At 38.9% G+C, this 15,050-nt stretch overlaps 1 protein-coding gene and 1 long non-coding RNA gene across 3 annotated transcripts in view; one reads left to right on the top strand and one right to left on the bottom strand.

Annotated features, from left to right (window-relative positions):
- The window catches only part of dock1 (dedicator of cytokinesis 1), a 333,542-nt gene that overhangs the window by 29,339 nt on the left and 289,153 nt on the right, over positions 1–15,050 (top strand). For both annotated transcript variants that reach the window (XM_073867188.1, XM_073867187.1), the window contains exons 2-4: positions 11,192–11,275; positions 11,819–11,859; positions 11,994–12,049. In XM_073867188.1, the coding sequence (XP_073723289.1) occupies positions 11,192–11,275; positions 11,819–11,859; positions 11,994–12,049 (181 nt within the window). The remainder of the gene's footprint in view (positions 1–11,191; positions 11,276–11,818; positions 11,860–11,993; positions 12,050–15,050) is intronic.
- On the bottom strand, positions 14,100–14,907 carry LOC129446323 (uncharacterized). The gene is made up of 4 exons (XR_012369334.1): positions 14,595–14,907; positions 14,437–14,490; positions 14,245–14,339; positions 14,100–14,152 (listed from the first exon to the last, which is right to left on the bottom strand). It is a non-coding gene; the product is annotated as an uncharacterized lncRNA (long non-coding RNA).

Below are 15,050 nucleotides of genomic sequence, written 5' to 3'. Positions count from 1 at the left end.
CCATATAGGGAATAGTGAATGAGTGAACGAGGGAACGGTTTCAGACACAGCTAATGGTTGCGTCATGCGTGTGGTAACTTCCTGGTGTTCGCATTCAGAGCAGCGAAGAAGAAATGAGTTTCGCTTTGCAGCGTTAGCTTTAGTGTTAGCTATAACGGGCATAACTAGGTTTATTAGGAAAATGGTATCGGATCGGTACATGGGTTCAAGTACTCGCCGATTCCGATGCCAGAATTTTTTGTGGTATCGGCCGCATTTCCGATACTGGTATCGGAATCGGAACAACTCTACGAACAATGATAGATAGCGCAAAAATTGTGAAAACTGATTATTTCCCACTATTTATTACATTATCTTAAAGGAGTGTAACTACTGTAGCATGTAAATAATGCACATTAATAAAGTGAGCAAGAGCGCTCAACAATTATATCTAATCAACAGGCATGTGAAACCTAGCAGGTTGCTCAAACAACAAAATCACCAGCTAACTTACTTTAAAACTGCAAGAACTATAGACAAATACAATAACAGGCTTAAATAACCCCAAAACATAAGTCCACTTACAGTTCTCATGGACACGCGTTTTATCAGATGGCTATCCTACAGACATGACGGACCACCACGTCTTTATCTCATTTCGGCCGTGTGACGTGCTTGCACGCTTGCGGTGTGAAGCGCGTCCGTGCTATTCTCCGAGATGTTTTATAAACTGTCTAGTTATCTTCCAGACAGTGACGGTCCGAACCACGTCTTTCTCATTCAGGCCGCGTGGTGCATGTGCCCGCTCGCTGTGTGAGCGCGTACACGCTATTCTTCGAGATGCACTCGACAGCCTTTTGTGCAGCAAATGTTTTTTTTTTTTTTTGGACGGCCAAGTTAAGGCGGTAGGGTTTCCCAGCTTAGGCGGGCCGCCCGAACTGAAATGTGCTGCGGGAAACCCTGAAGTGACAGTAAACCTGTTGTCATCTGTGATTTGTAGGTTCCTAAACTTTTAGTGGTGAAAACATCCACAGGCTGAGAATCAGGAACACCTTACCAGTGTTAACCTTGCAGTTTGTGGCGGCACATCTGCGATGCGAACGTCTGCATGCACAGCATTGCAGCGGAGCTCATTGACTGACACCACAGTTCTTTGTACAGAAACTGTCACGTGAGACAGAGGTGTAGTGATAAACGCAATCTGCAAACATTTATTTGTGGTGGTCAATTTGGATTTTTTGGCGGACTGACAAATAAATGAATGTATAGGAAACCCTGCATTCCAATGATGCTCGCTCCCACTTTTTTATGATGTCACAGCAGTAGGCAGCGCAAATATAAGGACACGGTTATAATCCCTCCTACTCTGACAACATAGAAACCTTATTAAAAGAAAACTCTACTGTGATACATATCATTATCATGATATAAAACAGATCCTATCATGATTTTAAGATTTTCGCCATATCACCCACCCCTATCTGTAATAAAAATATATTTTTGGAGATTTTAAGGATGTTCTGCTTACAGTAAAACACATGCATTGTTAATGTTTAAATATGCATTTATGCATTTGGCTACGCTTCTTTCCTCCAGTGCATTCAAGCTATACAAGCTATCTTTATCAGTATGTTTTTCCTGAGGATCAAACCCATGACCTTTGCAATACTAACTCAATGCTCTACCAACTGGCATATCACTGTCCATATGTCTCAGGTGTGTTCACCAGACACACACACACATACTGTTTGTTTCAGTAAGTACATCTCTCACTTCGCTTTTTCTGTGAATAATATTTGTATTGTCTTCTGCAGTACAGCGAAGTCCACTATGTGCAAGTCAGGTCTGTAATAGGCTTTATGCCCAGCTGCACTACTTCCTAAACTTCAGCCAGCTCCTTGTTTCCTGTCTTCCATTATTGGACAAACTGATTGCCTGACCTCAGTAGTCACAACAACAATAATCAGACACACCTGGATTAATCAGTTTGTCCAATAATGGCAGACAGGAAACAAGGAGCTGGCTGAAGTTCAGGAAGTAGTGGAGCTTGGCATAAAAATTTTTTGCTTTTCGTTCAAATAAGCATTGTTAGAGCTCTTGTGAATGACCGTCAAGTGTGTTTTTTTTTCTTTGTTCTCGGTTTACAACCACAGCACACTGCATACTGTATCCTACTATGCATTTCAATTGACTTGATTTTAGGGATGCACCGATAGGATTTTTTGAGCCGATACCGATTCCGATTTAAACAGACAACTTCTGTCCGATACCGATGCCGATACCGATATTAAACACTTGTATACAATACTATACAGTTGGTCTATTAGCTAATTTATTTTTGCATCAAATTATTTTTACTGAACATGGATTGGATCTAATTAACATTCAACTGACCAACATAATAAGAGACGCACAAATTAAGCTAAAACAAATATAATAAGACAGCATGACAACCTTCAAAGGTGGTTTTTGCTATTCAGCATTTATTTTATTAACATCATTAACTCATTTTTTACATATAATGGATTTCTTTATGCAGTTAATTAATAAACAATCGGTATCGGCCTTTCTCGTGCTATTGCCGATATGCCGATGGTTTCAAGTTCATCAAAAATCGGCCGATAAATATCGGCGGCCGATACATCGGTGCATCACTAAACTTGATTTACATTACGAATGAACATCATTGTTAATCTTTTTCATGACTTTTTTATTGTACTGCTCAAATTTGTACACAAAATTAAATTGCCGCCATTTTTATTTCCAAAACTAAAACTAGATGCCACTTGCATAATTAAGCATGCACTTCCATGTGACATCAATGTAATGGTAATCATTGCATACGTCATACCGTTTAACTATATTAAAAAAAAGAATAATAGCAGTAATACTGAATTGAATGTAACATGCAACCTCTCTTTCTTTCTCCTCCAATAAAATAGAAATAATCAAATTTTCTTCTTGGTGAATTTCAGGTTAATTGCAGGGCTTCAATCTCAGCGCCAGTGTGGATAAACACGGCGTCTTTGCTCTATAATTCAATGAAACTGGAAACAGTGATTTCTGCTTCTCTTAAATTAGGAGGTTCTTTTGTTTCTGTCAACTCTAAATAAAGATAATCAGAGCGCCTTCTCTCTTTTACAAACCCCAATTAAAGCTCATTAAAGAGGGAAAAGCTGAAAGCTCAGCCTGATGTTTTTCTCATTCCTCAGCGGCGGGGTTGGACTTGCGCTGTTTGCATGCATGCACATGTTTGGGCTATGTGAAACACTCTTAGCATGTCTATATTTACTAGTCTTTTTAACCTACAAAGTGGCACAATTTTGGGGTAATAAATAGTTCACTGCGGTTACACTGGCAGCGATGCTGTCTGAAACGAGAAGTAGGTTTTTTACTATATTTGACGTGTTTGCTTGTGCAGAGAAGTTTGTGCAAATTGTTGCACAAAAGTTTGTTCAGTCACGGACCCTCCAAAACATTTTGCACACAAAAACAGCAAGAGCTTTTCCAGGCAGATTTAATCGCATTGACTGTTCCTACGCAATTTCAGCAAGTCATAGGCCACGGGCTTTATCAGGCCACCGGGAAACAAAGTCAACCAGTTCACAGGATTCAATAATGAGCTTCAGAGGAAGAGAGAGCATTATGGCATTGAATCTTTAAAATACATCCAAGAGTTTGGTTTGAAGCAAAACCTTTTAAAACAAAGTAATGGTTGCACAAATGTCTGGAAAATCCTCCTAATGAGCTATGAAGCATACAATGAATTATTTAAATGAGCTACAACTAATCATTTAAAGGGCATCTATTATACAAAATCCATAAATGGACATACATGTGTATTCGCAGGGAAAATAATCCATCCACCCCTTTTGTTTTTAATCCCCATTATAGGATTAGTCCATTTTCTTAAAAAAATCCAGATAATTTACTCACCACCATGTCATCCAAAATGTTGATGTCTTTCTTTGTTCAGTCGAAAAGATATTATGTTTTTCTCATTTTAATGGACTTTAATGGACCTCAACACTTAACAGTTTTAATGCAGTTTAAAATTACAGTTTCAACGCAGCTTCAAAGGACTCTAAACTATTCCAAATAGGGATGCATAATGATAAATTGCGATTAATCTATATCAGAAAAGTTTTTGTTTACATCATTTATGTGTGTGGAATGTGTAATAATTATGTATATATAAACATGCACACATGCTTGTATAATTTTAAGAAAAAAATATATTTATATATTAAGTATTTATATTTATATATAATATAAATTATACATAAATATACAAATGTATATACACATGTAAACATTGCTTAAATATATACATGCATGTGTGTGCATTTAACTATACAAAGTTATTATACACAGTACACACACATATATGATGTAAACAAAAACTTTTATTCTGCTATAGATTAATCGCGATTAATTGATATGCATCCCTAATTCCAAACGAGGCATAAGTGTCTTATCTAGCGAAATGATTGTCATTTTTGTAAAAAATGCAAAGAATATGCACTTTTAATCCACAACTTCTCTTCTTCCTCCGCCTGTGTGATGCGCCAGTTTGACTTAACCTAATTGCGTAATGACGTAGAAAGGTCACATGTTACATATGTGAAACATACATTTGCGGACCATTACTGACACAAAGACATTAATTAGTATTATTCGACATATAACAACGTTGGAGCGGTCCTCTTTCTCCACACTTGTAAACACTGGGGTGTAGTTTCAATACGTCATCCGTGACCTCTTGACGTGATGACGTATTGCGTGAGGTCGCACTGGCGTGTCACACGACTGGAGATAGAAGAGAAGTTGTGGTTTAAAAGTGTATATATATGTTTGTTTGTTTTTTTGCCAAAAATGACAATTGTTTCGCTACCCTTATGTCTTGTTTGGGATAGTTTAGAGTCCTTTGAAACTGCAATTTTAAACTGCATTAAAACTGATACGTGTTGGTTTCCATTAAAGTCCATTAAAATGACAAAAATCCTGGAATGTTTTCCTCAAAAAAAACAAAATTTCTTCTTGACTGAACAAAGAAAGACATCAACATTTTGGATGACATGGTGGTGGGTAAATAATCTGGATTTTAAAGAAAATGGACTAATCCTTTAAACCAAAGCAGTCTCATTAGAAATGCTGTTTTGATTCTCTAAGCAATGTGATCTCACACTGCAAAAGCCCCGCCCACTGCCGCTGAGTGACCGTCTCATATTACCATAGTTTCTGCCTTCAGTGAGTTGGACGCTGACGGCTATTTTTTTCTGTGCTTCTTTGCGAGATCAGATCTATTTTAACCAAAGCATCTCTTTTGGTAAGGGAGTGAGGAGCAATAGCTCATTTGCATTTAAAGATAAACACACAGAACAGTGCGTTTTTGCTCCAACCCAAATAGGGAGATTTTGAATATGCTATAATAAATGATCTGTAGGGTATTGTGAGCTGAAACTTCATGTGACTTATATTGCACATGGTATAAATGGTAATAATATGTGCCCTTTAATAAATTAATTTGTGGTTGCATGGTTTATGCATGATGGGCGGCACTTAGCAAGAATATGCAAAACTTGCCAACCACAATACTAAAATGTTGTGAGTGGTTGTTTGGGTCTTAAGATAGTCTATAACTTTTTTAGATGATTGCTAGGGTGTTGCTGTCTGCTATATTTTCATGCATATAATTCACATAAGTAGGACAAACGCATCAGGATGATGCCAATGTTTAACACATGGGGTTAAAATCTTTAAACCCAGAAATATGAATACTGTTATTTATCTTACTGACCAGTGCTAATAGTTATAAGTTTAGCTTTAGTTCTTACATTCATGACTAGGTTCCAAAAAATGCTATAACATCTGTGTGTGTCTCTATTTCAGGTAAGCTTTGCCATCACTAGAAGTGATAGACGTTTTGCTTGAGCACCTTCATTGAGTCGTTCTCTCTGTTAGAAATTCATCTTCATGTTCACCTTTTCACCTTTTTCTCATCATCTTTTGAATGCATGTATCTTTTCTCCCAGCTCTATTGATGTCTCCTCTCAGCTCCACGCTGCAGGCGGCTCATGCAACCCGCTTGTAATGGCCAGTTATTTTTTTTACTGTAGGCGTCCGCGATGACCTGTGGGCAGATACCTGATAGCATTTCACGCTTCTTTTCTGTGATTATAACTCTTTCACTCAGTGGCTTCAATAGGCCTGTGAAGATTTCATTCCCTGCCTTTATTGAACACTTGAGAGATAACATTGTTCAAAAATGCCCCCATTTTATGGCAGAGGGTGTTTGGATCGTACTCCGTGCTTATGTGATCATTTCATTGGGTTTTATGAAAGTTTGGTGGTGCTGATGGCAGGAGAGAGAAGAACAGGGCGCCGGATCACTGATGCAGCTGGTGTGAGCCTTCGGTTCAATGGGGTTTATTCACTCGGAGCCAGACTGGACGACCCGCCTGTGTAGGCCACTGAGATGTGATTTCTGTCTCTGGAGAGATGGGCATCTCTAGAGATCTGCACTTCCCGTCACACACACGGACACACAAACTGCTTTGCTCATCCGCATGCTGATTCTGTCTTTGTGCTTAGTTCCAACTCTTTAAATTTAAGATGCTTAAAAGGTTTGTCACAGCGATGCCATAGAAGAAACATTTTTGGTTCTACAAAGAGTCGTTCAGTCAAAGGTTCTTTAATGAACAATTTTTTTAACCTTTGTTTATTCATTGCAAATAACATTTTGTTTAAAGAGGACACATCATATATCTGATGTCAGAAGGGGATCTTATAATAATAATACCAGGGGTGTGACGGTTGTTATAACCACTGCACAACTGCGGCGGCGAAGTGCGACCTGCGGTGGCGAAGTGCGAATTGGTGCGTTACCACCACAGTGGTAAAATACTGCCACCGTCACAGCCCTAAATAATACCGCCCCTTAAACTGCATTATCCAACCATGGCACAGCCATTTAGTCCAGAGAGAGAGAGAGAGAACAATTGACAGCGCAGTTGAGTTTCAACAAACCACCATTGTGGAGATCAGTGTTTGCATTTCATCAGCTCATTTGCATTTAAAAGGACACACCCAAAAATGGCACATTTTGACTCGCAACGTGGCAATTTTAACAAGATATAAATTATCTATATGGTATTTTGAGCTAAAACTTCACATATGTACTCTGGGACGACAGCAAAGATTTATTTTAACTCTAGTGACATGTCCCCTTTAACAGAAAGGTTATTGAGATGTTCTTCATAGAACCATCATCATACAACTTCATTTTTAATTTTGCTAATGAAATATCAGGACAGTTTTGTATCCTGTCATGTTAGATGGGTCACTAAAGACCTGAACATGTAATAATGATTGAGGAGATGCATTTAAGGGTTAAAGGGATAGTTCACCCAAAAATGAATAAATGTCATTAATGACTCACCCTCATGTCGTTCCAAACTCATAAGACCTCCATTCATCTTTGGAACACAGTTTAAGATGTTTTATATTTAGTCCGAGAGCCTGCTGACCCCTCACTGAAAACCCACGCACGGCACCCTGTCCATGTCCAGAAAGGCAACAAAAACATCATCAAAGTAGTCCATGCGACATCAGTGGGTCAGTTAGAATGTGTTGAAGCATCGAAAATACATTTTGGTCCAAAAATATCAAAAATTATGAATTGATGAACCGCGTCTGTTGTGAAGCGCATGCGCGAGACTAAAGCCACGTGACTGCAGTGACACGGATGACGTGTTATTCTCAGACATATTTGCGAAGTTTTTTTTTTTCAAACTACAGTCTCCCTCAGACTGTAAACGAAGCCCGGATGCACAAAAAACAAAAAACAGCTTGGGCGATCAATTCAATTCAATTCAATTTTATTTATATAGCGCTTTTCACAATTTGGTAATTGTATCAAAGCAGCTTTACATTAATAGAAGCAGTGAGAAGCACAGAAAAGCGACAGATAGCACAACATAATACACGATAGCACAAGCAGCTAAATTTGCTGCGGCTATAAATCAACATTAAAGCGAGTGTATTACTAATGTAACGTATAGAAGTTAAGCCCAGGAAGGCTGCCTCCCCGGGTTGAAAAACCCCCTAGGAGAAAAAAACCCCGGATCAGATAACACGTCATCCACGTCACTGCATTCACGTGACTTTAGTCATTTTGGGTGAACTATCCCTTTAAGAAAGAAAAGGTTCTTTGGGAAACCATAAATTATTCTTCCATGGCATCTAGGGCTATGATGGTTGGTGAAGTGCAACCCACGGTAGGGTGCATGTCACAAACTAGGACAAATAAGTACAGTCTTGACCAGCAAGATGTTTTCAAGTTTGTTTGAACGCAAGTGGCCAGGAGACTCAGTGCACTTTGTGTTCACGTGTTGACGACGAGCACCCACCGGCAGAAAAAAGAAATCGGCGCCTACGAACACGCACATTTGTTGAGAAACAAATATCTGTTCCATGTTTACATTTCCGCACACACTTGAATGCACCCTTATGCACATGCACTCGCAGCCCTGATGGCATTGCTGTGAAGAACCTTTTATAGCACCTTTTGCCTTTTACCTTTATATACTTTTAGTTTGTATGAGCATGATGTGAAAGGCTGTCCTAAACACTTTTCAGTGAAATTGTTTTTGCCAAATTCTAAGACAGTGTGGGAAGGCTCACCATATTTCCTATAAAGGTTTCTTCACAAGAAGGCAATAGAAGAACCATTTTTGGTTCTCTATCGAACCTGCTAAGTCAGAGATTCTGAAAATATTATTTTCTTTCTTACATTTATATAGTCTTGGGTGCAAAAGAAAGGTTCTGTGGATGTTAAAGGTTCTTTATGGAACCATACCGCCTGAGAAGTCATTGCCTGGTGGTTAGAGAGTCAGGCTTGTAACCCCGAAAGTTGCCGGTTCAAGGCTCATGGCTGGCAGGTTGCGACTGAGGTGCCCTTGACTCTGAGCCAGGCAACTGTACCCCATTGCTGCCCGGGCATGAGGTGCATGTGTTCACTACTCACTGGATGGGTTAAATGCAGAGGTCACATTACAAGTATGGGTTACCATACATTGGCAAAAACTTTCACAACATTTTTTAACCCATTATTTTTAAGAGTGTATAATCTAGACCAATAGTCTCCAACCTGGTGCCAGTGGGCACCAGGTTGCCCACACAGAGTCTGTAAGTTGCCCTCCAAAGCACATTCTATTATGTATGTTAACATTTTTAACAATAATAAAACATATCAGCAAGTAAAATAAAATTAAATCAACAAGTAAAACAAAAAGGTTTTGAGTATACTATAGACCGTTTCAGCAGTAACAACATAAACAAGCGGCTGTCGCGGTCCACACGTAACTTCCGGTAAACTCCGCTAAGAATAAATAACAACAAAGTTCTTTAAACGTATAGTTTATTTATATAACAAGCAAAAAAACAACACATAGATTACCTAGGAAACCAAACATTTGTTATTTTCTACGAGGCATTTGTTCAAAAGATCAGTTTAGCAACTAGTCAGACCATTAAAAAAACGAAACCGGAAGTAAGGTTCGGATCCAGACGTATATCACGTGCGTCCGATGAAACCGTCTATATCATAAAAGATCGTTTTATCCATTATGGTAGCACTTGATCACAAAAATGTTGGAGACCCCTGATCTAGAGGTAGTGTTTGTATATATTTTGAATTTGGTCGTGGGTAAGAGATTGCAAACTGTAGATTAATGTACCCCAAAATTCACCCTTAAAATCGTATCAATTTTGTCATTAGTTCATGCTTTTACTCTTCTGAAGCCGAGTTACAGAAACGCCTCACCGCTTCCCTGATTTCTCTCTCTCCTGTCTCTGACTCCTATATGTCTTTGCTTGTTTTTGTGCGTTACACATTGATGTTCTTGAGAACAGAGGCCGTCGTGAAGCCCAGGAGAGCCTCTGAAATGGACGACGCTGCAAGTGGGATTTGATTAGATTTCAAAGCTCTATTTCCAGGAGAATGGGCTTTGTGTGAAATAATGGACAGGGACTGTAGTTCACAGAAACCACATCACACACACACACACATTTTCAGAATAGAGAAATGAAGAGTAACACAATAGCAAAGAGTTCATTAAAGACTCAATGTTCATCAATGATCCGAGTCATAGAGATGTGTGAGGTGTGGTGTTTTTGTTTGTGAGAGTGTATGTAAAAAAAGAAAATGCGTGAAACTGCATATGTCAAAAGATCTCCCACCTTTTCAGTTCTCAAACCAATAAAAGCTGTAATCCTATCACAGCCCACTTATACCAATAGGGCACTTTTCACAAATTGCGAAGAGAGCCCTGCTTTAAATAATGTTCCACTGAATGTTCTTGTTTTATTCTGAAGTATGTCGTACTACAGATGTTAAATGCAAAAAAGGTGATATAACAAATTCACTGCATGTGTGTGGGAATGGTTTGAAAAGGCTTATTGTGAAAATTGTTAGTGAGAGAGAAAGAGAGAGAGCATGTGTGTATTAACCTTCACAGATATCTCTCTCTTTCTCTCTTGTTCACATGTGCTGTCACCCGTCATGATGTCACGTGTCGTGATGTCTGTGGTTGTGGTTTAGGTTTGGTTGGAAACACATCGTCTGTGCTCGTCCTGTCTAAAGACAGCAGCAGGACTGATTAGGACTGTCACAATGATTAAATAATTGTCTCATCGCGATTATTTGACCTCATCGCGATTATTTCAGGTCACCGCAATGATTGCACATCTCTCTAAAAAACACAAGGGGGAGCTGCAGCGCCTGTATAAACGAGACCGTATTAGATTACTTTTAAATGTGTTATGTGTATTTATATTTACTGCCAGGTAAACCTTGCAAAAGATTTAATTTAAATAATCACAACAATGTGTGAAAATAATATAAATCATAGATCACATGGACAGTTTTTGTGTTTTATTAAAGGTGCAGTGTGTAAATCTTCATGTCCACTTTGAAAGTTTATTGTAATGTTTACACAGCTTCCTAGTTTGGTGAAAATGGCTAAAGCTCTTTTTATAGTACATGGTGCATCACATTTGACTAGGAGACGCTTAAGAGCCAATTATATGTTGTGCCGTTGACATTAACGTATTCAAATGTGATGATTAAAGATAGATTACAATGTTTCTTCATAAAAATGTTGTCAAAACTATGTCTTAAAACAGATCTTTGTGTTATGTCTACCCACAGCCATCTATAACTATGATGCCCGCAGTGATGATGAGCTGTCCTTACAAATCGGAGACACTGTACACATACTGGAGACGTATGAAGGTGAGACCATGCATCCACGCGTATTCAATACGTTACATTATGATGTCACCGATCTGCATCCGAATTAGCTCCAATTGTAAACATTTGTATACTTTGTTGTATCCTCATGTGCAGTCATGCCACAGTGCACATAGCGAATTGTCATTGGCCTAAACTTTACATAATTGTATAATAACATCAGATTTGTTGTTTTATGAATTTTAAGTTTGTCTTAACATGTATTGACAGATGCGGTATAGTTCAGTGTCAGCAACCCTGTTTCTATCATTCCTCACATTTTAGGGCCTTACCACATAGATGTGCTCTTCTCAATAAAATGTACTCTCGCAATGAATAATTTGTTCACATGTGTAAAAAATGCCCTTCTGCCTCCGTATTCACCTCACCCAGAGTTTTATGAAACACGTCTTTCATAATCTGTGAATATTGTTTTCTCCTGTCACCTGTGGCACTACGCGTGCTGTAGGGACACCGTGGCATCTGTCTGTAATCTAATTGTTAACATTTTCATCTGACGGCTGTGATATTTCTGTCTCTTCTCAGGATGGTATCGAGGGTATCGGCTGAGGAGAAAATCGAAGAAGGTGAGTTACTGCGTGAAAAGGTTTTTTTCAAATTGGTAGCGCTGATCAGCGGTAAACTTCATAAAATCATGTTCGGTTCAGTTTTGCCCCTGTAGTAAATAGATTTTGTTGTGGTGTTTTTCTCTCGGGTACAGGGCGTCTTTCCCGCGTGTTATATACATCTGAAGGAGGCAACAGTTGAAGGCAGTGGGTCAGTATTTTCATTTATATTTCTGAAGATTTCAAATATTTTAAAGAGCCAGCTGATGCTCATATTCATAATTTGGTGGATTTTAAATCGTATGTTTGCTGTTTTGCAATTGATATACATTGAATATAATGTACTAAATGTTAAAGGTGCAGTGTGTAAATTTTAGCAGCATGCTCACCGCTTGTTTTGAAACATAGAGATGCTACGGTAGCTGCCACCGGACAAACATGCAATTGTCAGAGACAACTTAATAAAAACACTTACTCCGTTAAGGGCTTCTGTAGAAACATGGCGGGACAAAATGGCAACTTGTATGTAAGGGGACCCTCTGTGTATGTAGATAAAAACGTCTCATTCTAAGGTAATAAAACATAACAGTTCATTATAAAAAGGTCTTTATACACCCCTGAATAATATAGTTATGTTTATTATTTTGCATTTCTGTCAAGAGATTCTTCTAAAAATTACACACTGCACCTTTAAAGGGGTCATGAACTGGGATATTTTATTATTTTGTATTGTTCTGTGTGAGCCACTAAAAGAGTTGTTTCTGCCAAAAAAGGTCACAATTAGTGAACAATAGTTTTTTTCTATCATGTTTTTGAGCCCTGTTTTATTTATGGGTCTGCCGAATGAAGACTTGACAGTAATCGCCAATTGCTATTATTTGGTTACATTGACATCACCTCGTCAGCATTGACATTAATAACATGACAATACATACTAGGCACTGTAACTTGCATGACCAGTTCGCGTATGACACACATAATCACACATTTGCACACAGGCTGCATCATCAACATGACATAACAGAATTAGAATTGTGACATAGTCACGATAAAGTCTACATTATACACTGCATGAAAAGTGGGATTTTCGTCCCCGTAAGCGCCTGTAGGCTCCCGAAAATCTCCCTAATTTTCGGCAGCTTTCCTCAATTTACAGGCAGCGAGCGTCGCGTTCGTCTGTGTCACAAATTGTCGTAAACGAACCATGACGCAGGTGGAGAGCCCCGCGGGGGTACGATGCCTCTAATTAGCATATGAATAGCAGCGAAACCTCTGCCGGCCAGGTAGAGCGTCTCTAGTCTAATTAGCATGTGAATAGCAGCGAAACTAGAGTAACTGCCCACTTGAATGTACTTACTCAGTATTGGCTGAAGCCACTACTTTTAAACAAGTAAAATCTCCCGTGAATGGTTGGCAGATCACTTCAAACCAATCACAAGGGATTTTTCTTGTTTAAAAGAAGTGGCTTCAGCCAATACCGAGTGAGTAAATTCAAGTCGGGCCGTTACTCTAAAGAGGGGGGTTATTGGGCACCCTGGCTCATTATAAATGTAAACCCCAATAATAATAATAATAAATATATAATTTGTGTGATATAAATTTTTTGTATAATAATGTCATTGTGCTATGTACTTCATTATTCACACCATCAAGAAATATAAGAGAAAACAAAGAGGTTTATTTATAAACACACAGCTGTTTATTCAAAGAAAGAGCTTTAATTAGAAACACACAACTATGTACAAAGCAGCATAATGTATGTTGTCCTCCAAACACGTCAAAAAGTGCCCAAGACATTCGGGAAAGATCCCTAAAAATCTTTTTCAAAGTTATCAAGTGTTGAAAAAAGAAAAAAAAAACTCAAAAACGTTGTAAAAAGTCGCTTTTGCAGGCGTATATGGTGAGTTGCCCTGTACTTTGGTATCGCCTCTAATCTGAATTGCAGCGTGGCACAGAGCTCGGAAAGTTCCAGGCTGCGAGAGGGCGGTGGCCGCACAATCCATCCAGACACCCCGCCAACAATGCCGTCTTCATCAGACATGAGATCTATGGTGGCACACTTTCAAATGTCCATCTCACCCTCAGCCAGCACACTTCGTCTCGCTTCCAGCAACTGTAATATAATCAATAAAGACAATAAGTGACCAGAAAAATACTCACGTTGACAAAAAACGATCTAATATAATAAATCTTACCCTTTTTCTTCTGGATCGACTCCGAGCTTTACTTTTCGCTTTTTCCGCCCGCGTTGCGAGTTCAGTTTGTTTGTATCTGAAGCTCCGGCAAACCGACTCATAATACGTCTTACAGGCAGCTGGAAAACAATTAAATGAGACTGGTATTAATAAACAGAGTCACGGTACAATTAAACAATAAATGAGGAAAAACATTAGAAGTTATACTTACAAACAATGTCGTCATTCTCAGCAGTTAAATGTGGACTTGCTAAAATAGCCCCAACCAAATAGGAGGTCACGGCTTCGTTATGAGGCGACGTTAGTCTGTGAAAACAAAATGTGCGGGTTTAAGCTCGGATCTATTAACGTATCTATTTCCTTATACAAGAATAAAAGCATATTCTTTAAACCGTAACGTTACCTTTGTTCTGGTTCAAAACGCCTGCAGTGTGCCTCAGAGACGCCGTACAGCCTCCTAAAAAATTACAAGACAAAAACACCTCTAAGCAATAAAACAGACAGCTTGGGCTTTTAGCTTGGGCTACTTAAAAATATGCTTTTACATAAAATTATTCTTACCGCAATCTTGGGATTGTGCACCCGTCTTCTCTTCTTGGAGAGTTACATGCACCAAACCAAACATCTTAATGTCCCTCTTTGACTGCTGTGTGAGCCGTGGCCATGACCTCGCACGCGATTTGACGAAGGCGAGAAGCCTGTCGGGCTCCTCCAATCAGACGCGAGGTTATTGATATAAGGAAAATCTTGTGAGACGTGCGCGCATGCGTATGATATAAACCATAGATATGTATATAAAGGCTAGATGGCTCAAGGCGGAGTCCCTAACGGCATCACCTGGCGGCCATCTTACGACAGGGCGCTCGCTCACTCGTAGCATTGAGTTTAATGGTGCAGGTACTTTTAAATGACCATAACTTGCTCAATTTTCTACCGATTTTCAAACGGTTTGGGTTTTTACAAACTTTATTAACGTGGCTATAATTCTGGATGCTTTAACATGTTTCATGAAGTTAT

Source organism: Misgurnus anguillicaudatus, chromosome 4 (genome assembly GCF_027580225.2).
Source record: "Misgurnus anguillicaudatus chromosome 4, ASM2758022v2, whole genome shotgun sequence".
Taxonomy (NCBI): Eukaryota; Metazoa; Chordata; class Actinopteri; order Cypriniformes; family Cobitidae; genus Misgurnus; species Misgurnus anguillicaudatus.
Note: the sequence above shows the minus strand (reverse complement) of the source record. Positions and strands in the feature narration are given on the sequence as shown.